The 25,227-nt window shown below is 40.7% G+C and overlaps 1 protein-coding gene across 1 annotated transcript in view; it reads left to right on the top strand.

Annotated features, from left to right (window-relative positions):
- SSPN (sarcospan) overlaps positions 1 to 24,792 on the top strand; it is a 46,060-nt gene extending 21,268 nt beyond the window's left edge. The window contains exons 2-3 of the mRNA XM_061417574.1: positions 13,693 to 13,779; positions 20,484 to 24,792. Coding sequence (XP_061273558.1) covers positions 13,693 to 13,779; positions 20,484 to 20,849 — 453 coding nt within the window. The 3' untranslated portion in view covers positions 20,850 to 24,792. The remainder of the gene's footprint in view (positions 1 to 13,692; positions 13,780 to 20,483) is intronic.
- Positions 24,793 to 25,227: the final 435 nt, after the last annotated feature.

The raw sequence follows: 25,227 nt of genomic DNA, 5'->3' as shown, positions 1-25,227 counted from the left end.
TCTATTTTTAGGAACCTACAAACTCTTTCCCATAATGACTGCGTCAATTTACATTCCCACCAAGAGTGTAGGAGAGTTCCGTTTATTCCATATCCTTGCTAACATTTGTATCTGTGTTCTCATTGACGACAACCATTCTGACAGGTGTGAGGTGATACATCATTGTGGTTTTGATTTGCATTCCCCTGATGACTAGCCACGTTGAGCATCTTTTAATGTCCCTGTTGGTCATCTGCATTTCCTCTTTGGAAAAATATCTATTTAGGTCTTCTGCCCATGTTTAAATTTTTTTTTTTATGTTAAGTTGCATGAGCTGTTTATACATTTTGGATATTAACCCCTTATTGGTCATATCATTTGCAAGTATTTTCTCCCATTAAGCAGGTTGCCTTTTCATTTTGTCAATGGTTTCCTTGCTGTGCAAAAGCTTTGAAGTTTAATTAGGCGCCATTTGTTTATTTTTGTTTATTTATTTATTTTTTTTTTTGCTTTAGAAGACAGATCCAAAAAAATATTGCTATGATTTATGTCAAAGAGTGTTCTGCCTATGTTTTCCTCTAGGAGTTTTATGGTTTCTGGTCTTACATTTAGGTCTTTAATCCATTTTCAGTTTATTTTTGTATGCAGTGTTAGAGGGTATTCTAATTTGATTCTTTTACATGGAACTGTCCAGTTTTCCTTGCACCACTTATTGAAGAGACTGTCTTTTCTCCACTGTATATTCACCTCTGTTGTACACTAATTGACCATACGTGTGTTCTCCTCTCGTTCTGGTGTTCGATTCTGCCATAAATTCTGGTTAATTTGGAACCTTTACTTTTACATGCCTATCACTTTTGGAACTTCCTATTAATATCTGCACACTAAGTTAGGCTGAAACAATTTTGCTTTTTAAAAAAAGTAACATTAATTTTGGATCTGTTATGGATAGAAAATATTTTTAACTGCATGGCATTTTTTTTTTCAGAAATTAAATGCTTATCTTTGTAAAACCATAATAGTGTAATCAGAGAAACACATACAGCTCAGCATGGTTACCAGGATTGGCACTTCCTGAGTAGTACATAATAAATATTTAGATTTGTAGCACAAAAGAAAAGAAATAGAGAAAGAGGTTTTATAATTCTTAGGTGTTTGCAAGCTATTTAGGTCACATTATTAGAAAGATTTTTGAAAAGTAGGTCTTTGCTATGAAAGCAAAAGTAGCCCAAATCTCTCAATGAATGGATTCATTTATTCATTTATGTATTTGACAAACAGGTATTGACTGCTTCATGTGTGCTGGTACTATAATAAACCTTTTACACATGCTGTCTTATATAATCTTCATAGCAATTTATGAAGTAGGTACTGTGGTTATCATCCCAAGATGATGCAGCTGAGGCTCAAAGAGGTTACCTTGTCTGAGACTGAAAGCTAAAAAGTGATGGAGGTGGCTTTTGAATCCCGATCTGTCAGATCCAGAGCTAAGATATACTGACCCAGTTTCTGCCGTTTAGGTGCAGCCCATTTTGCTCTAAACCTTTATGTAGTTATCCTCTGTTGTCCATTCTCTGGGAGCCTGTGAGGTCTTAGCTAACTTAGAGTGGATACATGTTCTTGGAATAATAATCAATGAGAGTCTCATAAGAAACAATCTAGAGTCTACCATCTTGTCTTAAGGAATTTCTGGGTATTACCAATTCCTTTTTAGGGAAAACATATCACTTTAAGGATTTATTTATGTTTTGCTGATTACTATATGTCATGTTTGTGTGAAAAAGAAGCCATGGTGTTAAGTGCTATGCTCTCCATAGCTCTTCTCAATGACTGACACATTACATTTCTTTAAAAAATATATACTTATTTATTTGGCTACACCAGATCTTATTTGCAGCATGTAGGATCCTTAGTTGTGGCATGTGGGATATATTTCCCTGATCAGGGATTGAACCCAGGCCCCGCCCCCTGCATTGGGAGCACAGAGTCTCAGCCACTGGACCATCAGGGAAGCCCCAACACATTATATTTCTATTTAATTCACTTGTTAAGTTCTGCCTCTCCACTTTAAAGCATTGGCTCTATCAAAGCAGCAATTTTTGCCTCTTCTCATAACTCTCCAGAGCCTCTGGAGCCTCTAGTATCGCCAGAGCCTCAAAGACTTTCTAGCACATGGTAGATACACAGTGAACACTTATTAAATGAAGAGAATGAGATTATTTCTAAGATGCGATAGAGGGCTACATCTATTTATATCATTCATTTCAGCTCAAATTTCAGAGTAAGTTACACTGGCACAGTTTGAGGTCATATGAGATGGAAAAAAATAGTGCCTACTACCCTTCTGAGCACATTATTTATGATCCTTAAATTATAAAGTAAGTTTTATTTTCTCTGTTTTATACTTGATGAGATTGAGTCTCAACGACTGTGTCCCCATCCCCCAGCCTAGACAGAGTCTAGATCTCAAAGACTGATCTTTACACAAGCCCTGCCTCAGGAGCAGAGCTTCCTGCCCTCCCACAAGGAGAGGGGCAGATGATGGAATGTTTTCTAAATCTCTGCAGCTCAGCTTCTCTTATAGGGCTGTCTAGAGTCCTCCAGAGAGAGGCAGCCAGGATGTGTAATGGTTAAGAGTCAGGCTCTGTACTCCTGACCACATACAGCCTTGAGCTCTGTATTTGCTATATGACCTTGAGCATAAAACCATTCTGAACTTTAGTTTCCTCATCTATAAAAATGGGATAATAACAGCAACTATCTCAAGGATATTTTATGAAGACCAAAGAAGATAATTTACAAAGAGTTCTTAGTTTAATGCCTGGCACATAAAACTGCTCAATATTAGCATTAAAATGTCAAACAATCTAGACTTGTTAATTAGTTTTTCTTACATAAAGATTGCACCAAGTATCCACTGGTGCTAATAAAAAATAGTGTGATATTTGTAACCAAGACAGTACATGTGTTTTCAGTTCTAAACCTGCTTAAGTTGGTAATACATTTCTGACCCCTGAAATATACTCTAAATTTGGCTTACTGTAATAAATATATGAATGACTCTAATTACAATAATAATTATGGTAGTAACCACTAGAAGTTATTATCCATTTGATAAGATATTATCCTAGGCCCCTTACTTACATTATCATTAATTCTTTAATTGACTGTCAAAAGAAGGCAGTATTGTTTGCATCTCACAGATAACAAAACCAAGGCTAAGAAGCTATAATTTTGTTCAAGATCTTTTAGGTGCAAAGTGGCAAGGTCAAGATTCGGACTCTAAAGTCCACATTTGTTCCACTATGCAACACTGTCTCCTTGATTATAGTTCCAGACTTGATTTTGACAAAACTAAAGAAGCAGTAATCACTTGTTGAATGAACTGTAACTTGATGTTTCATGCTTCTGAGTTATTTTTACCTTTCTCATCTTATCTGATTAGAGTAGTTTTTAGTCCTTTTATCTTGTTTTACCTTAAAATACAACTTAAAAAAATACAATAACAAATGTGGAGAGTGGATAACTTCATCATTCTACCATATTTACAGCCTATCTGATTAACAGAAAACACTTTGTTGTCTTTAAAAACTAAGGCACAGCAGGAAAAAAAAAATCACAGTTGATTCAATGTTCCTTACATTATGAATGCATGAGACTTTTTTAGTTAATTAGTTAATTGATTAATTTTGGGCTACACTGGGTCTTTGTTGCTGTGCATGGGCTTTAGTTGCAAGAAGCAGGGGCTTACTCTCTAGTTGCAGTGCGTGGCCTTCTCATTTTGGTGGCTTCTTTTATTGTGGGGCACAGGTTGTAGGTATATAGACTTCAGGAGTTATGGCACATGGGCTCAGTAGTCGTGGTTCATGGGGTCTAGAGCTTGGGTTCAGTAGTTGTGGCACACGGGCTTATTTGTCCCACGGCATGTGGGATCTTCCCAGATCTGGGATGGAACTTGGGTCCTGTGCATTGTCAGGCAGATTCTTCACCACTGGACCACCAGGGAAGTCCCAGCATGAGAGGTTTTGATGAGCAGTCAGGAAATAACAGTTTAAATGAGTTGCTATGGGCTGCTTATTCTTAACACTGGATCTATCCTGGTCAATGACATTCTCCATGGCGATTAATTTTCCCATGCCTCAATTTCTCTGCAAAGTAGAGATTAAACAACTTCTAAAAAACAAAGACCCTGTCTTACACTTCTTCCTAGTGCCTACCACAATAAAGCTTCTGAGCTCAACTCAATTGGGGATTGATGCCTACATTGGCATGGTCATGAGTAACAAGAGCTCAGAGATTGTGCTGCCACAATTCTTACTCCATTTTCACAAATTAGGAAATGAGTACTAGGATTTCTCGCTAGCTTATTCCCCTGCACCTTTATACTATTGCACCTTTATACTGATTCTGTAGGCTAGTTTCAGTGATTCCAAACAACTAATAAAAAGTAACGTGTCAAACTTTACTCTTTGTTATTGCTGTTCAGTTGCTCAGTCATGTCGACTCTGTGAACCCATGGACTGCAGCACACCAGGCTTCCCTGTCCTTCACCATCTTCTAAGACTTGCTCAAACTCATGTCCATTGAGTCTGGTGCCATCCAACCATCTCATCCTCTGTTGTCCCCTTCTCCTCCTGCCTTCAATCTTTCCCAACATCAGCGTCTTTTCCAGTGAGTCGGCTTTTTGCATCAGGTGCCAAACTTTGCTCTTTAGTTACAAACTAATGCCACTTGGTAACCAGATGCTTCCAAAGAGAAGGCATACAATGTGGTAGGAAGTGCAGGATGCTCTAGGGCACCTCTGATGGACAGACAGTGCAGTAGGGGTGTGGGGTGCGCTAGGGTACAGCTGATGGGCTAGTGAAAACTAATTGTGTACATCTCTTCCCAACTCTGTGCTCAGTGACTTCACATTAGTAGCTTTAAATCGGCACTGGTAGCAGTATTTCCACCATGGAAATTAGCAAATGCTGCAACTAGCAGCTCCCACCCCTGTAGCTGGTCATCGTTTACCAGCACCCTGCTAAAGAGATGATCCAGTATTGGATGTTTGCTCTACTCTGGCTTGGAGTGCCGTAGGCAGTGCCTGTCAACAGTAGCGGAGTGCCACATCACACTGTGACTTAGAGATGCTCCCCAATCATCGACCACACACACTAAGGCTACAGGCTCTAGAATGAGGTCATATTCAAGTGGTAATGAAGACAAAGTGTTTTTCCCTCCAATTTTAAGGAATTTTGCTACAATAGCCATGACTGAATTTATTTATGGGGAAACTATTGTCACATTTCATTACTACTGGTAATAAACAACTCTTCTGTAGGAAACTCCACAAGTCAGTGTATCACTTCTAACCCCTAACCGTTCAGATAAACCCCATACTGGGCATCAGCATTTAGAAGAGTACATTTTTAACTTAGACTAGTGGTTCTCAGGGCTTCCCTGGTGGTGCAGCAGTAAAGAATCCTCCTTCAATGCAGGAGACGGGGTTTTCGATCCCTGGGTTGGAAAGATCCTCTGGGGGAGGGAGTGGCAACCCATTTCAGTGTTCTTGCCTGGAGAATCCCATGGACAGAGGAGCCTGGTGGGCTCCAGTCCATAGGGTTGCAAAGAGTCAGACAACTGACTCGACTTAGCAGGCAGGCTAACCCACTGAAGTGGGTTGCCATTTCCTTCTCCAATGCATGAAAGTGAAAAGTGAAAGTGAAGTCGCTCAGTCATGTCCGACTCCTAGCGACCCCATGGACTACAGCCTACCAGGCTCCTCCGTCCATGGGATTTTCCAGGCAACAGTACTGGAGTGGGGTGCCAAGTGTTCTCAAAGTGTGGTCTTATTTGTTAGAAATGCAAGTTCTCTCTGCCCCAGACCTATTGGATCAGAAATCCTGGAGATAAAGGAGTTTTCACCAAGTCCTCCAAGTAACTCTGAACCACTAGTTTAGACTTGTGGTTACCTCTTACCAGAGGCAGTTGTAATGAGAATCTAGTAAAAATGCTTAAGCTGTACTAAAATATTCTATCCCATTCTTCAGAAATCTTGATCCAATAGACATCTTTTAATAGAGTCTCATGAAATGCCCTCTTGTATATTTTTAAGTCTCTGATAAGCTATGTATTCATAAGCAATTCTTTTGAGACTGCTTCATTTGACAGATTGCAATCTACCTATCATTTGTTGCAAATTATTTCTGATACACTTAAATTCTACTAAATAGGTGAAAATCCATAGAAATTTTCTTAAGAAATATCCAGAGAAACATTTATAGTTCTGCTCCATTTCATGTTGATCATTTTGGCTGTGCAAACATGAGAAGAGAGTTCATTTCGTTACTCTATTGACTGAATTAAAGTACTTTAAATACAAGGGTGAACGTTGATTAACTTACAGAAATAGAATCACATTTCAGGTACACAAATGAAAGGGAAGATGAAAGGAGGAGAGAAACCTTGAAAGGCATTTGACAGGGGAGGTTATATTCCCCAGATAGCCCTGTCAGGCAGCTCTGTCGACAACAAAAAGAAGAAAACAAATAAATTGGAGGTTGTGTGAATGTCACAAGACCAGAATATAAATATGACGTGGAGCGAAGTAAATACCAATAATTCACATTCTCACAAAATGTTTTAGGGTGATACCTCCTTGCTATGTCAGAATGAAAAGGGGAAAAAATGATATGCAGGTAAATCTGCAAGACCCTGGGTGCAAGATTCAGTCTTTATTCATAATAAGCCAACCCTCAAAATGCACCACTGCACGTACAACAGGCCAAATAACATAACAACCAAGAGTGACAAGACTCAGGACATGGACTTAAGATTCAGAGAACATTTCGACTCTGCTTAACTTTCTAACTCACAAGAGATGATGCAGTCTTCACTCTGAGCAGACAAAGAAGCTCTTTAGAATGTGAAATTCACCACTTAGGTTTTCCCTTCTTGCTGAACAGACTGCAGAAACACGCATCCAAGAATAGGTTTTAAATGATGGCTTTTTTCTTTATTCATTAAAAACTTCTTTCAAGCTTTTGCTATCAACGTAATTATCCATCTGTATATGAACTAGATCTTAACAAGCTCTTCGAGGCTAACCCCTCAGCACTAGTTTTCTCATTGCCACCCAGGTCCTGTCTGATTTTGTTCAGTGATTCCACCTGTCTGCCCCTGGTCCAATGGATGCCTTCTTGAAAATCTTATATAACTGCCTTTTTCCTATTCCATGGGCTTCACCTCCCCATATCTAATGGAAGCCCTTGCCCAGAATCCAAGAATGTTGTTCCAGAGAGTCCTGGCAAGTGTCACTGCTCATGAACAAGAACTTGCCCTTTCCTGCCTGGGGAAGCCAGAACACCCTGTCTTCCTGGCATGCCCAGGTCCTGCCAGCTCAGGAAACAAGACCCTTGGTCTGGTATGAGAAATCTGCTTTGCTCCCTGTGGTCATAAAGCCTTCAGCTTTAACTATTCAATAAATCCTAAAGGAAATCAACCCTGAATATTCACTGGAAGGACTGATGCTGAAGCTGAAGCTCCAATACTTTGGCTGCCTGTTGGGAAGAGCCAACCCATTAGGAAAGACCCTGATGCTGGGAAAGATTGAAGCTAAAAGGATAAGAGGACAGTGAGGGGATAAGATGGTTAGATAGCTTCACTTACTCATGGACATGAATCTAAGCAAACTCCAGGAGATGTTGAAGGACAGGGAAGCCTGGAGTACTGCAGTCTATGGGGTCACAAAGAGTCGGACACGACTTGGTGACTGAACAACAACAATTCAATAAATCCTACTTTTCTATAAGGTGCTTGCATTCTAAATTCCAATAAACTCTCTGATAAAAAAGTATTGTTCTCTATGACTGATTCATACTGATGTTTGGTAGAAACCAACATAATACTGTGAAGCAATTATCCTTAAATTAAAAATGAATAAAAGCAAGTTACAAAAGCATACTGTAGTATGGTAAGACTTACACAAATATAAGAAATAATATGATACTATGTTTTGTTATGGAGATGTATGTAATTAAGGGTAATGGGAAAAATTATTAGGAAAGTTGCAGATCAACCTCAGGATAGTGTTCATCTTTGGGACTGGGAGGGTAATAATGCTTTCAATTGTATCTATAATATTTTGTGTTTTAACATTTATCTAAAACAATTTGGACAAACATTTAAAAAAAATATTGTTCTAATATGCAGAGCTGTAGGTGAGAAAATGAACTCCCTCACTCTCCTTCCAGAGCCAATTGAGCCAAGAAGTTAAAATATGTTGGATTGATCCAGGCTTTATAGCAAATAACCTACACTAGGACATAGAAGCCTGAGAAGGCAATGGCACCCCACTCCAGTACTCTTGCCTGGAAAATCCCATGGATGGAGAAGCCTGGTGGGCTGCAGTCCATGGGGTCGCTAAGAGTCAGACACAACTGAGCGACTTCACTTTCACTTTTCACTTTCATGCATTGGAGAAGGAAATGGCAACCCACTCCAGTGTTCTTGCCTGGAGAATCCCAGGGACGGGGGAGCCTGGTGGGCTTCCGTCTATGGGGTCGCACAGAGTCGGACACGACTGAAGTGATTTAGCAGCAGCAGCAGCAACAGCAGGACATAGAAGCTGAAACCTTCAAAAATCCAAAAGGATTATCATTTTCATAGTATTTAGACATGTCATGGGGTACAACCAAAGTTATAAGAAGTGTATTTGAGGTGCTTTCTGTTCAAACTATCCAAAGATTCTTCATAACTGGGTAACTTCTTTGGCTCTTTTTTGTTTTCTCTAGACTGTCTCTGGGTGAAACAGCATTTCTGATGGTTTCCATTGCCTCAAGGGCTTATCTTCAGCTCAGACCTCTTTCCTGAGTTCTAGGCCCATGTGACTGACCTTTGAGTTCATGTGGGCTTCACTGGTTTCAGTTCCCATTCTGCTTTTCCTCTTATTAAACGTGACTTATTAAATGTGAACTCCATCCACCTGGCACCTCATGGCAGTAACTGAGCATCACACGGATCCCTCCCTCTCCTTCAGCCCTCACATCTAATTAGTTCTCAGAGCCTTAGATCTGCTTCCTTCACATCACTCAGACACACCTCCTTTCTCTCAGTTACCTGAGCTCAGGCATGCTCCATTTCTCTGTAGATAAGAAGAACTTTCTAGCTGGTCTTCCTCCCCTAATCCATTCTTCACAGCCAGAAAGACCATTCTAAAAGGCAAAGTCAATCACATAACTCCTTTCTTCAAATGTCCTAGACTGAAATGAGTCCTTTGGGACCTACTTCCTGTCCATCTCGGCAAGCTTGTCTTTTACTTTTTCTTCTTGCATCCTCTGCACCGGAACTACGGGAAAGGATGTTTACTGGGCATTTCTCCATGCTTTTGTACCTGCTAGTACTCTCTCTACTCTTCCTCACATTCTTCTGCTTGATTCCTGCTTACCTTTTAAAATCCATCTTCCAGGAAGTGTCTTCAAGTTACCTTCAGATTAAATCACCCTTTCCATGTATTACAGCAGACATAGTCTAGTACTTACATGGTATTGTAACTTCACTCTCATCCCCACTGGACTGAGAGCTCCTTGAAGGCTGAAACTTTTTCTTATCACTCAGTTCCTGGAGATGTTGAAAAAAGTCTGGCCTCAAAAAAAAAAAAAAAAAAAAAATTCTATCTAATGACTAAATGAAATACTCTAGAGTAAGAGTATATGTTTCTGTGCTACTTCTTGCTGGAAACAAGCTAAATTAAGGCTTCACAGTAGTAGATATTACTGAAGTCAAAAAAATTGTGCAAGGAAGGCAGAGTTAGATTTTTAAGATACTGGTCGGTTAGGCTTGATTGTTGGAACGTGTCTCTCCTAAAGACAAAGGGGAGAGTCTTGGCAGTTGCCAACTTCCCAGCAGCCGCCAGGGACAAAAGCAGTCACGTGGAAGAGAGCCTGACTCTGTGCACCTGTGGACAGATGTTAACAAAGGACCCCAGACACGTGCTTAGGGTCTGACAGTCCCCACGGAAGCAAGTTTAAAAGTCTCCATTGGGCTTGTGGCCAATAAACAAAAAAAGGTCTTTCTTCCATTGTTTCAGTTCTGTAGATTCTTAATTTGAAAAATACACAGTAAGCCCCTATGCTGCTGCTGCTGTTGCTGCTAAGTCGCTTCAGTCGTGTCCGACTCTGTGCAACCCCAGAGACGGCAGCCCACCAGGCTCCCCTGTCCCTGGGATTCTCCAGGCAAGAACACTGGAGTGGGTTGCCATTTCCTTCCCCAATGCATGAAAGTGAAAAGTGAAAGTGAGGTCGTTCAGTAGGCCTTATCAAATTTACACTTCAATTAGATATATTTATATATTTTAAATATTTATTTTTAATGGAAGGATAATTGCTTTATAATATTGGTTTGATTTCTGCCATACATCAACATGAATTAGTCATACATGTAAGTATGTTCCCTCTCTCTTGAATCCCCCTCTCTAGATATATTTTTAAAACAAACTTTGAAAAAGAACTTCATGCCTCACTTGAAAATACAGCCACATTGTGGACTACACAAATAATTTCTGTATCATTACCTGCACATTTGTCAATGCTCTGCTGAAAAGCTGCCTTTCTGGGTTCTATCTGCTGTATTTTCTACCCAAACCTCTCCAACCCACACTCTGGCTCTCCACCAGAAATGTCATCTATGTTCTTTAACCATCAGCCTGTTCTAGTGGCAGAAAACCCTGAAAACAGCTTGCACTCAAAGAAGGCTTGGCTTTGGCTTCACAGCCCAGTGGAAACCTGACCAACTCTCAACTTGGGAACCTGTGAGGGCACAAGATACTTACTGATTTTGTAATCAAAGGGAGAATGGAATAGAGGTGCTACCTTAAAATGCTATGTGGGCTTTGTGAATAAATAGATCTACTGCTCTAGCAGAGACGGTCCAAGGTTCAAAGCTGGCCCTGGAGGGTAGGAGTTATGATATCACCAAACCAGCCATTCATTGACTTGCTGGGTGACTCTCAGCCACACTTCCAACTTTGTCTCTAGGAAAACTGTGCTTATTGGAAAACGCAGTTTGGTTGCTTATGTTTTCCATCCTAAAGTAGAACTTAGCAACATTGTAAGGTTTCCAAAGTTGAGTGTGAATAGGTATGCTTTGATTAGAAACTCTAAATCAGAGTTTAAGAAACTAATGCACTAAAAAGGAAATCAGATCGAGTATGTTTTATGTCAGGAAGCTCAGGTGGCACAGTGGTAAAGAGTCTGCTGCCAATGCAGGAGACACAAGAGATGTGGTTTCGATCCCTGGATTGGGAAGAGCCCCTGGAGTAGGAAATGGCAACCCACTCCAGTCTTCTTGCCTGGAAAATTACATGGACAGTGGAGCCTGCTGGTCCGTGGAGTCAGACACAACTGAGCACTATCCACACACGTATTTAATGTGCCACATCTGCTTTATCCATTCATCTGTTGATGGACACTAAGGTTGCTTCCATGTCTTGGCCACTGTAAATAGTGCTGCCATGAACTCTGGAGTTCATACCTTTTCAAATTAGTCTCTTCTCCAGAACATTATTCAGCCATAGAAACGAATTAAATAATGCCATTTGCAACAAATGGATGGACCTGGAGATGATCACATTAAGTGAAGTCAGAAAAAGCAAAATATCATATGATATCACTTATATATGGGCTCTTAAGAAATGATATAAATGACCTTATTTACAAATCAGAAATAAATTCACAGACATAGGAAACAAACTTATAGTTACCAGAGGGGATAGTGGGGGTGGAGGGGGAGTTTGGGATTAGCAGATACAAACTGCTGCTGCTGCTAAGTCGCTTCAGTCGTGTCTGACTCTGTGCGACCCCATAGACAGCAGGCCCCCAGGCTCCGCCATCCCTGGGATTCTCCAGGCAAGAATACTGGAGTGGGTTGCCATTTCCTACTGTATATAAAACAGATAAACATAGCAGATACAAACTACTATATATAAAATAGATAAACAATAAAGACCTACTGTATAGCACAGGGAACTATATACAGTGTCTTGTAATAACCTATACTGGAAAAGAACCTTAAAAAAAAAAATATATATATATATATAGTGAAAGTGTTACTTGCTCAGTCATGTCTGACTCTTTGTGACCCCATGAATGGTAGCCTGCCAGGTTTCTTTGCCCATGGGATTTTCCAGGCAAGAATCCTGGAGTGGATTGCCATTTCCTTCTCCAGGGGATCTTCCTGACCTAGGGATTGCACCTGGGTCTCCCGCATTGCAGGCAGATTCTTTACTGTCTGAGGAGGGAGATAAATTAGGAGTTTGGGATTAGCAGATAAACACTATATATAAAATAGGTAAACAAGAAGGACCAACTGTATAGCACAAAGAACTATATTCAATATCTAATAATAACCTATAATAGAAAAGAACCTAAAAAAGAAATATATATATATATATATATATATATATGCATGCGTGTGTGTGTATCTGAATCACCTTGTTGTACACCTGAAGCTAACACAACATTATAAATTAACTGTGCTTTGATTTTAAAAATTGTTTTAAACATAGGTTATGTTTTATAAGCTGCCATGCCTCTTGCAGCCTTCTTTCTGTCAGGCGCAGCCCCGCTTTTTCCGTCACTGACACTCAAGAGCTTGAAGATAGCTTTCTATTTCTCCCATTCCACTGTCCACCCATCAGTCACACAATAGTCAAGATGTATAGATTTTACTTTTACTTCACCTTTCCTCTCACCTCTTTCTCTGCCGCTGTCCACCACCCTCTGAGCTCTGGCCCACTGGATGGATTAATCCTGCTTTTAGATGAGTAAAACAAGATTCTGATGTTTTCACTGCCAAACCACCCAACACCCACTGCTCATTTTCCTGAAACATGTCTTGAAAAATGTCATTCTCCTGATCAAAAGTGCTCAAGGGAGCCCCACTCTTTGCTAAATCAGTTCTACCTCCCCGGATTTTCCACCTACCTTTCCTGCTCTGTATTTTGTGATTTCCATAGTGGATACATGTTTATCCCTCTTTCCACACACACTCCTGTGTCTGTGCTATCGCCCATACTGATTCACCCAAGCTACCTGATTTAAGGGCTGGCTCCAGCATTTACTAGCTTTGTGCTTCTGTTTCCTCATTTATAATACAGGGATCTTAATAGCACCTACTTCATAGGGTTTTGTCCTGATTACATGAAGAAATCCACACAAAACTTAGAAGAGCCCCAGCCACAAAGTATCCAGTGACTGTTAGTGATCATTACTATTATCATCATCCCTTTCAAGAACCATTTCAAATCCACCTCTTTAGCGAAGGCTTTTTTAATTGCCCAACTCAATGTTGTTTTTTTCCTCTTTTTGTACTTCTCTGAATAGCATTTGACACAGAATGCCCTGCCTTAGAATAGTGTGTGCACTTACTGTGGCCTGGCCTGGACTATACAGTTACTGAGGTTGAGGAAGTTTTGTTCATCATCGTATGCACTGAAGGACCTTGCATAGCACCTGGCACATCAAAAGGGCTTAATAAATACTGGCTAAATTGAAATAAATTGACTTTCCTATTTTTAAAACTCCGTTCCACAAGCTGAGGAAAAATATCCCATAAAGATAAGCAAATGAAATGAACACCTTGATAACAAGGATGTTACTGGTGAAAGACACAGAGATTGATGTCATTGGAAAGCTTGCCCCGATAACATCCTTTCATCCTTGTTCTTGCTTGCAGGTCTGCTTAGTGGCCTATCTTGGTTTGTTTATGCTTTGTGTCTCCTATCAAGTTGACGAACGGACATGTATCCAGTTTGCCATGAAAGTAAGTTGTCATTTTTCTTTCTCTTTTATCGTCACATACAAAGAAACATGAGTACAAAATCAAGGAGGGCTTTTTAAGGGGTTGCATATCTGATTATTCTAGAAATTGGATTTTTAGGCAGGCCAAAAAATGTTTTAGGAGGGCATTCATCCAGCCCCCAGAGGTAATGCAGACTTTTTTTTTTGGTAAGTCTTAATTTCCACGAACTGGATTTGCACGGAGCATATGAAGTCTGTCCTCCAATGCCCTTAAAAGGAATATCGAAAATTTGTCAGTTCAACAAAACACTTGGCTAAGAAAAAGGTGTCTTAGATCAGTGCCCACTTTCCTATTTTGAATTTTTTTTTTTTAGAATACTTTAATAACAAAGCAGTCTAAGTGCATTTCCCCTTGTAGGTGGGATCACTGAGGCAGAGAAAAGTATATTGGGTGCACCCAAATGATCTGTGCCAAGAGTGTGAGGGCAAAGGTGGGAGATTGAGATATGCTTGGTGTAGCAAGTGTGTGTCTTTCCTGTGTGTGTCTTTTTCCTGTTAGAGATGGTGTGTTTGGTTGGAGCCAATTCAAGTACACAGCATTTTCACTGCACAGTAGAATCTGCTCTAAAGGGAAACACAGACACACCCTTTCAGAGTTTAGGGAGATAAACACCCCACTCAGCCATCAGAGTTAGTAGAAATTCAATTCGTACATTCTCTTTCGACTCCTGCAGCAGAGAACAAAAAGCTTTCTGTAATGTTGGTGGTGTTTTTTTTTTTTTTGGGGGGGGGGGCGGGATGTGTATCCACTCACATTGTTTACTTTTCTTCTACAAGAAAACACACAAAAACTGGATACTCTTTATTTCACTAAAATAAGAAAGCATAGGGCATAAGAGTAAATTAACTATATCATTTGGAAATTAGAAAAATGAAGAAAATAAAATGTCAGTATATTGACATAAAAAACAATGTGCTGATATGTACATCTATGTATACATTTTTAAGTCACTGTAAAAGAGTAGTGAAGAAATATTCAAATTATTTTGACTCACAAAAAAACTGGCTACACAAAATATATGGTATGATCATACAAAAATAAAAAAATAGCTCTTATGTACAGAGAAGAAAAAAATAGTTTCTCTGAGTGGTGGGATTATAGATACATTCTGGTAGGTTTTTCTATTCAATTTTGAGGTGTTCTCCAATAGTTAGATGTAACTTTTCTAATTTAAAAATTGAATGGATGCTATTTTAAAAATTGATAGAGTTAGAATTTTTGTGGATGTGCCTCACTTGGAAATTTTACTTTTTCTGTCTGAGGGTGTTCCTTAAAGAAGGCCAGACTAAGCAGACATCATCCCTGTTTACTTTTTGAGTAGAAGTCTGAATAAACTGCAAGGTTTAGTAATGGTTTTTTTTTCAAAGCCAGAAAGCCTAGTAAGAAATGATATGTTAAACCATGTGAACTTCATTCATCAGGTTAAAAGGGCTCATCAATTTCTATGAAACGCCCTCATCTCCCTCTCCCTCTCCCCCATGATCCCAGGAGACAGTATCATCTTCACAGAGGCCCCTAAAGCCCAAACGTCTTCACTTAAGGAGTAAGGACAAATAAATAAAAAAGGCATTGCTAATGTCAGCCAGGTTGAGAAGTCCCCACTAGGAAGATCTCATTAGCTATCTTTTTTTTCCACCTGTGACAGACATTGACAAATACAGAAACACTTTCTCTTCTCCTGAATGTGACCTTTCATGATGCTAGTTTCCAGCTCTCTAAGGTGCCCGCTGTATTATCTTCAGGTCGAAAATAAGCTTCAGTCAATCTCAGGGTTTTCCAAAGTCTACAGCCACTCTACCCTTGTGCTTCTCTCATCGTTTAAAGGAGAGGGGATGAAATGCACCTTCCTGTGGGGTTTCTTACTAGCAGAACCATTTTAGTGCTTGATATCCTGGCCACACTTTGGAGAGAATTTCCTTGTGTTGAACGCCCAGATGGCCAGCACAAGCCATCCTCCGAGGGTGATGACAGTGCCTCACTGCAGCCTGTGCTAGTGAGCGCGTGCGCGCGCGCGCGCGCACACGCACACACACACACACACACACACACACACACACACACACACACACACACACACACACCCCTCCCCTTTTCCTTACAGAAATAGCCACGGCAGCTTGTCTTTTCATCTCAAGCTAGCACAATCTTTCCGGCGGCCCTTTGGCAGGCCCTGTAAGCATCCTTCCATTCTTCTCCTTGGACTCTGCTCCTGAGCTTGGGGGGCCATCTGGCCGCGGATTGGGCCTCCTGCCTATTCTCGTGGCTCTATTTTCTCGGGGCTCACCTTGATGGTTTTCAGAACCGTGTCCGGTTCATGTGCTTGCGGAAACAACCGGGAGTCACATTCCCGGTATTGGACGCGCAATGGCCCGGTACCCACTGCCCTCCGGGAGGCCCCCGGGCTGCCGCCGCTTCCCCCTGCCCATCGAGGAGCAGAGGGGTCTTACCCTGCCTGCCACCGGGAAGATAATTAAATTGAAGCCGAACCGCCCTCCTCACGAAGTAACTGAATGCTGAAGCGGCGGCCGGGTACCAATTAGAGGCGGCGAGCGCGGGGCCGCGGTTACATAAGTGCAGGGGGCGCCCGCCTCTGCCCGCTGTCCTGCGCCGGCCGCCGGCGTGTCACCCGCAAGACAGATGAGGCCGGAGCCGCGCTGCTAGCAAGATATATTTGCTGGCATTCCCAAGGTCATCGTAAACACTTACATTGATAGTTTATTTGTGCCTTGTAGGCAAAACCAGCCACTTGATTTTAAATTACAGATTCTGACCCAGAAGCTTGTTGCTATCGGCTGAGTTGAAAGCCGCGAAGGAAAAATGCTATAGCGCTGCAGAAGTGGCCCATAGGCTTTGGCCGATCAAGTCTATATTTATGTCTTGAAATGGAGAAGAAACTTGATGCTGTGGCTCACTCTTGTTTACTTGGCCCGATGCTTTTCTGCAGTGGGAGAAGCAGAATCACCATGTGTGAGCTAGTGCACCATTGAAAATGTATTCGTATTTAAAGGAGCGGAGGCGCATGGCTTTCATTGGTGCTCTTGAGGCTTTTAGCATATTTAAGATACTCGGTTAAAACTGAGTAATCTCTCCGTATTTGTGTAAATATTTACATCTTTTATACAAGCCAAGTATGTTTTGTTACTCTCACCTGACATAGAAGACAAAGATTGATATCCTAAAAGTCCTGAGAACAGGCAGCTCTTTCCACGTCTACTAATGTGTTTATTTCACACATACTTAAATAGTGCTACTGCGTACCAGCCACTGTTCTAAGCCCTGTACATATATCAACTCTTTGGATCCTGAGAATAATGCTGTGAAGCCAGTGTTAGATGAAGACACAGAGGGACACATGGGATTGATTAATTTGCCCAAGGTTCATAGTTAAGGGGGGAGAACCAGGATTCTAACCCAGGCTGTCTGGCTCCCCAGCACATGCCTGTAATCCTCATCCAGCCCTGCTGTGCACTTGGTAAATGTCTTGGCAAGTCTTTTGATCTTTAGGCCAAAAAGTTCTCTTTTAAAAAGAGACAAAACTCTCATTTCAGCAAATGGATTTTCATAATGGTTATGAGAAAAAAAAATTTTTTTGCAACAATTTGACTAATTTACACATCAAGATTAAGGGATTATTGTCATTGTTTCAAGATAATGAATCAGTGGGTGCTCTAGAAATTCTCTAAGGATATATATGTGAGTGTGTGTGTGTGGGGGGTGTATGACAAGACTTCCTTAGCGCCATCCATTGATGACAATAAAATGTGTAAAGAATACTCTAGTGGGGGCCTTTGTAAAGAAGCAAATGACTCTCCGGTGGGAAATTATCCCTTTACTTTAAGCCTTCTCTGCTGGTAGAGTCTCTGCTGTATCCGTGTTCCCAGAGCAATTTGTTCCCAGTCCCCTGCATCTGCACTGGAGACGCAGCTTCCAGCAGCAGGCATGAACCACGTGGCCAGCACAGTTTAGTCTGGTCCTTGGCATCAAGGGTTTGAAGTCAGTTGTCAAGCCTGAATATTTCAAAAACAACCCAAAATGTTTCAGATACTCTGCCTCAATGAGCCCACAAAATAAATCCATACTTTTTAGCCTATTTTTGTAGAAAATATGCCCACTGAAAATTTGGGGGACAGGCAGAACCAAGGCTGTGCATTCAATATTACAAATCAAATAGTTCCTCTTAATTTTTATTAAGATAGTGCCACTTTGTGTGTTTGCGGTTCCCCTCCTCCAAGAGAGAATAAACATGTTGTGCATAGGTTATCCTTGTTATGTCCCTGAGATAGAGGTTTCCATAAACTGCGTCACATGTGAAGAAACGTGGGTTATATGTGACAATCCTTCATATGATTTGAAAATGAAAAAGGGAGTGTGTGTTTAAGATGTTTTTGTTGAGCAAATCCGAAGAACCCCTGCATTCTTTGCTCTTGCAGCCACGTGAAGTCCAAGTGGCTTTAACCAGGGTCTATTACCTTCTTGGGAGAAGGCAATGGCACCCCACTCCAGTACTCTTGCCTGGAAACTCCCATGGACGGAGGAGCCTGGTAGGCTGCAGACCATGGGGTTGCTAAGAGTCGGACACGACTGAGCGACTTCACTTTCACTTTTCACTTTCATGCTTTGGAGAAGGAAATGGCAACTGCCTCCAGTGTTCTTGCCTGGAGAATCCCAGGGACGGGGAGCCTGGTGGGCTGCCATCTGTGGGGTCGCACAGAGTCGGGCACGACTGAAGGGACTTAGCAGCAGCAGCATTCTCTTCTTGTGTCTATAGTGAAGTTTCCAAGCAAACCAGATCCATGCACAGAGCCCCAACACACACACACACACCATACCACATAGCCCACTCAAGAAGGAAAAAATAAATTTTGAAGTATTCTATATTTAAGACTTGAAATTGTCCCTGTGTGGAAAATCACTAATCTGTAAGACTTATGTGCATGTATTTTATAATTTTACATGTATGTTTTTATTTTGAGTTGCATTTACTTGGACGTGGGGGGAGGGCATAATCTTTTCAGAGCAATTTTTTAATTGGAGGATAATTGCTTTACAGTGTTGTGTTGGTTTCTGCCATACAACGGAAATCAGTCATACTATATATACTATATATATAATATATAATACCATATTATATAATATATATATATATATATATATATATATACTCTTGCCTGGAGAATTCCACGGACAGAGGAGCCTGGCAGGCTACAGTCCATGGGGTCACAAAGAGTCCAAAGATTCGGACTTGACTAAGCAACTAACACTTTCAAAGATATATATATATATATATATAAATCCCCTCCCTCTTGAGATTCCCTCCCCCTCCCTCAGATCAACTTTAACCTGAACCTGGACTGGATGTGCCTGATTTTCCTTTGAGGAGTTCACATTCACCAGAACTGCTCTATGAGCACCTTTTGACTATAGGCGTGCAACTCTTACACTAAGAACTTATTCAGTACACCACTGCCAACAGCTGGGGACTCTGTTCCTTATCGAGATCCTCAGAGGCTGGACCATCAAGAGGAAGGATTCCAGTAGGGAAGTCCAATCACAAGAAGATTTCTTGTTCTATAAAATGGTTTATATAGCGGTCACATCAACAAGCATTCACAATTTCATGATCAAAATATTTCAGGTTTAGGGTAAATGTCTGAGTTGTTCAGGGATTCCATGGTTCTTTAACAGCAGAGTTAGAACTTTCACCAGACTTTTCCATTCTAAGGCTAACACGCAGGCTAATGGTGCTTAGAACCTTGGTGACCAAGGGGCAATTTACAGCTTATTTTTGTGCTCAGAAACTACATGGTTATAGGTCATCTTGAGATGAGACTTACAGATGATGAAGCTAACATTAAGTAACCTACTTTCTGGAGCTATATGTTTTTTTCTCCCAGCAACTTCTGACTGGGGATATTGGCATTCCTGGACATAGTTTGGCAACCACTCCATTGAGCATGCTTCCCAGGTGATGCTAGTGGTAAAGAACCCGCTTGCCAGTGCAGGAGATGTAAGAGACCCAGGTTTGATCCCTGGGTCAGGCAGATCTCCTGGAGAAGGAAATGGCAACCCACTCCAGTATTCTTGCCTGGAGGATCCCATGGACAGAAGCGTCTGGCATGCTACAGTCCATGGGGTCGCAAAGAGTCAGACATGACTGAAGTAACTTCGCACATACACAAGCCACTGAACATAGTTTCTTGTTTTTTTATTAACACATGTTGCTAGTTGACCAATCATTGCCAGTTTGGGCCAACACAGTGTTTACCTTGCAGAAACAGGTTCTCCACTTGTAGTGTTGTTGCAGTCTTTATATCAGCAATCATTAAGGTCAAAACAAGCACAGTCTGTCCTTCAGGGATGGCTCTTGTGTTTGGGATTCATGTAAGCTGCCTGCTACACCCACACACAAACATCCCCAGATTAAGCTCAAATTGTTGGCTCGATTCATGAAAACACCCTCCATCTGTACGACAAATGAAAAGACCATCAGAGTTTCAGGAAGGCTCACTAGCAGTCCATAAGGAGCCATTGTCACATCTTGGGCACCATGTTTCTGAGGAGAGAGGGGGAGCTTCCTAGGAGAGAAGAAGTCTTCTGTATTAGCTTTGGCGGTAGTCATCCAGCATTCTCTGTAACTGGAAAGCCTTTCCTCTGCTTTCTTGCAGCTCTTGTACTTTGTGCTGAGTGCCCTTGGCCTGACAGTCTGTGTGTTGGCCGTGGCGTTCGCCGCTCACCACTATGCCCAGCTCGCACAGTTTACCTGCGGAACCGCGCTCGACTCCTGCCAGTGCAAACTGCCCTCCTCCGAGCCCCTCAGCAGGACCTTTGTGTACCGGGATGTGACCGACTGTACCAGCATCACTGGCACTTTCAAACTGTTCCTACTCATCCAGATGATTCTGAACTTGGTCTGTGGCTTGGTGTGCTTGTTGGCCTGCTTTGTGATGTGGAAACACAGGTACCAGGTCTTTTATGTGGGTGTCAGGATGAGCTCCGGGACACCTTCCGAAGGTCAGCAGCAGAAGGTCTAACATGCTTGCTCAAAGGTGGAAGAGAAAACAGCAGCCTGACTGAGAGGTTTTTTTTTTTAAAGAAGAGAAAGAGAAGGAAGAAAAACTTTTGACAATCATCAGTATTCACCATTCTAAAGGAATATTTTTCTATTTTTCAGGAAATGACAGAGCATTTTTTCAAGTTTCCATAGTATTTTTTTAAATAAATTCTTAAGATCTAAATTGACTTTGAGATGTTAAAAAAAAAAATAAACCCACAGAACAGAGAGAGAAAGGTATAGATCTACCTTTAGAGTCTGGAGTCTATTCTTAATACTCTTGTATCTATTACTTATATAATCTTCTTTCCTGTTAGTCCAGCTTGATTAGGACAGTTTCAGGCCCACTTGCTAAATTTTCTAGAATCTTCCTCCAGCCCCTCATCCTTCCTGCCATGATTGTCACTACACTTCAGAGGAAGGCAGGAGGCAGGACCTAGGGGAGAACTGAATAGCCAGGGTGACTCTCTCTGTTCTATTTTCCTTGGTAGAGATGTCTCCAAGGCATAAAAACAGCCTAAAAGAGCAGAGTAGAAAGGGAAGAGACTTTGTAAAAAGGCTAAATAATTACAAACTCCTGGGCTGGGGTGGCCTTTCTCCTCTACTGCCTCGGTTTGGGTCCGTAAGCAGATCACTTAGTGAATGCTTTGGATGATTGTCTGCTTCTCAATAATTGAAAGTTGGTGGTAGCTATATTCTTAATGGGGCTTCCCTGATGGAGAAGGCTTAAAAATAATTACATTATGCTTCTATTCTGTCATCTAAAACAAATCATTAAAACTAATTTCTAGCTAATTGTTAATTATAACGATGCTCAGAAGTCTATTTAATGAGCTCTGGCTGTACTTACGTAGCACCATCGGTATTAGGCGAAATTACTCACAAGAGAGGAGGCTCAATGATTCTTCCTTCTGAAAGCTAAGCTTTACAAGGGAGAAAAAAAAATTTTTTTTATTAATAGCTCAGGTTAAAAATACTCATTTAAATAAAAACAAGAGCATTTGTAATGGGAAATGTTTATACAAATAGCACATTTGTGATGTTTTATAAAGTTTCTCTCTTGGCAGCTAAGTACTTTTGAGGAAGATTGGGTAATGCTGATGTGTTCCATTCATGAAACTCTATTTGATATGTAATCCTATTGTTGATTTGTATGCACAGTCGACTAGAGCCTTAAACTAATATTTTGAGGTCCTTGTTTGAACACCGGGCCATTGACTTGGAGGGTAGTTTTCGGTTTTGTTTTGTTTTGAAGTGACTGACTTAAGAGTACAAGTACACTATGTTGGGAGACTTTCCTCCCTAATTATTGTTATCATTGAATTTGGAACAATATCAATGTTTTAAGGAAGGAGCTCAGATGCAAATTCATGTAGCATAAATGTTACCAAGAACTTTCTTTATTAGGCTGCTGTGTTGAAAGCAGAAACTCAAGATAATAATTGAGCTTAAATGTGCTTTCTTCTCCACATTGCCTATAGATATATTTTACTAATAATTAAGTCCTACCCTTAAAAAATAATTTCTGTGTTTGCCTTATAAGGCATTTGAATAATTCCATTGATTGTGACACAAGTGTCAATTATTACGTACTATAAATATAAAAAAAAAAACCCAGGAAATATTGTTAGTTGGAGGATTATAAATACAGTTTATGCCCTCCAGATAAAACACTTGATTAACAGATGTTAAAACCTTTTAATGTATTGACTTGCTTTAAAAATGACCTTCCTACATACTAGCTCAGGCCAAAAATGCACATTTGGGGGCTTAGTGGATGACTCGAGAGTAGAGGTTTGATCATGCACAAAAATTACATCAACACAACACCAAGCCTCTTGGTGACAGCCTGAAAAATACTTTGTGCCCTGTTTTTAAAAAATTCCAATAACTGAGTCCACTTTTTATTTTAATAGTTTCCTACAAAAGAAAATGATTGATACTCTGTGGGCTCTTTTTTAAAGAGTAAGAAACCAGTGCTTTAATGCTAATTACTATGAATACAGCACCCTTAGAAGCACACTCTGAATACCTTAAAAAACTTTTTTTTTAATGGCAAACACTACAAATTTTTCTATCAGAAAATTAAATCCTACACAACACTAAGGTGCTCCATGCTTTACAAGCAACTCACAGGGTATTTCAAATGGTAGAATAACTCTAGGTTATGTGCTTCCTTTTTTTAAAATAATGCAACCAGTAAGAACTGACATAATGATAAACTTGATAATAATCAGGAGACATATATATATGTATATATGATGTAGGGCTTCCCAGGTGGCTCAGTGGTAAAGAATCTGCTTGCCAATTCAGGAGACACAGGAGACGTAGGTTCAATCCTGGGGTTGGGAAGATTCTTTGGAGAAGGAAATGGTAACCCACTCCAGTATTCTTGCCTGGAGAATTCTGTGGATAGAGGAGCCTGGCGAGCCACAGTCCATGGGGTCACAAAGCATGGGACACGACTGAGTGACTGAGCACACACCACATATATGTTGTGTATATAATGAGGATTTTGCAATTGTGTGACTGAATCATTCTGAAACCCCTAAAAAAAGAAAAAATTTAATTAAGTTCAAGAATTAAAAATAAAATGAAAAAAATTTAAAAGGAAAGAAAGGGGAGATTTCTGTGCTGCATACTCACTGTGTATTGATACATGTGAGAATTGTGTTGCATGAATAACAAACTGCTTTGGGCTGAACTTGAAGTATTTTGAGGTTGTGTTTTGCAAATATTGAAGTTACAGTAATGGCAACAGAAAAGGAACAGATACAGAGCTTTACACTTAGCAAAATGTTACATTTAAAATCTGACAAGGAGCCAAGATGGTGACTGTCTCTTCTAAACCATGGAACAGTAGGATTTGCGCAATCCTCCTCCTCTCCCACCTCCTTCAGGGGAATTAAATGAATCAAGACTTTGAAAAGAGGGGGAACAGCCAGGACTTGGCAGCACTTGAAATAGGAGGAATACAGCAGCCTAAATGTGCAGACTTTGTAACCAAGCCCACCCGAGATCGGTCTGTGCTTTCACGTGACCACCATCTGTGCCTCCCTCGCTCCATCCAAATTTGTGTAGGCAGCTCCTTGGAGCCATTCCTAAAAATATAGCTACACCAGGCCCTGGAAACTGTAGTCAAGTAACAGGCTTAAGTGTTTTCCCTCCTTGAGTTAAACCTCCATTAGATCTCTTTTGAGGGACCTTTCAGCTGCAGGCATCAGTGTGTTCTGACAGCGAGACACGTTATGTGTGTGTTTTCTATTTGGATCCAGGGCATCAGGATACAGTTCATCTTCTTGTACTTCCTCTCTGGCATGCAGTATTTCTGGACTATGTTTATAAGTCTGTTTAGTAAAGGGTGGAATAGAGGATACCAAGGGAGTTTCCAAGGGACAGAGATGGATCAGTTAACGATAGTCAGAAATGAACTTAAAAGTTGCCTTGAAAAACCAGTCACATCCTATCAGGACGCATACCTTTACGTTTTCTAGCTCCTGTCGCTGAACTGTTGCTGGGTAGCCGTACATTTCTATAAATCCTGCTGACTCAGTTCTCACTGTATTCCAAAGAACTCGATCGTGTGTTTACATGTACATGTATTCAGGGTAGTGTTACAAAGTGCGGATGGCCACATATATTGACTCACAGTGGAAACATTCATTTGGAGAAAGCCTCGGTGGCTCAGCCTGTGAAATGAGCCTGTGATGGGTTCTTCTAATTGTCTAGTATTTTATTATCTCAAAGAATTAGTCCCTTTGAAAATATTGGTCTGTACTTTGGTGCTGCGGTTTTGTTCTGGCGTTGAGGGTAGAGTGAGTAGAAAACAAAGTGTATCTTAACATGTTTGAAGTGGTTGTTTTTGAGAGGGTGTGTATAATGTAGATTTCCTTTGTTAATAAAATTTTCGTAATCTCTGAAAATGCCGTGTTTGAATGTGTTTTAAAGTGATGGTACGTTGCACATGAACTAGTCTACATAAAATCTCTCAACTTAGTGTTTACATCAAAAATCTGGGTTTAGAGTAGACAAGCACCAATATGAATTTTGACTCCTTTGTTCCAGTGTTCTTTTGGTATGCTACATCCATTGTCAAAGTCAAGGTTGTAAATTCTCTCCAGGTAAAGAGAATTGAAAAAAAATTTTTGCAAAAGATACTTGGAATGCTGATCTTCATTTATACATATAAATGTTAAGTAACATGCGTGCTCAGTTGTGTCCAACTCTTTCCAACCCCATGAACTGTAGCCTGCCAGGCTCCTCTAATATGGGATTCCAGCAAGAATACTGCAATGGGTTACCTTTTCTTCCTCCAGAGGATCTTCCTGACCCAGGGATCGAACCCACATCTCCTGCTG

Source organism: Bos javanicus, chromosome 5 (genome assembly GCF_032452875.1).
Source record: "Bos javanicus breed banteng chromosome 5, ARS-OSU_banteng_1.0, whole genome shotgun sequence".
In the NCBI taxonomy this organism is placed as follows: Eukaryota; Metazoa; Chordata; class Mammalia; order Artiodactyla; family Bovidae; genus Bos; species Bos javanicus.
Note: the sequence above shows the minus strand (reverse complement) of the source record. Positions and strands in the feature narration are given on the sequence as shown.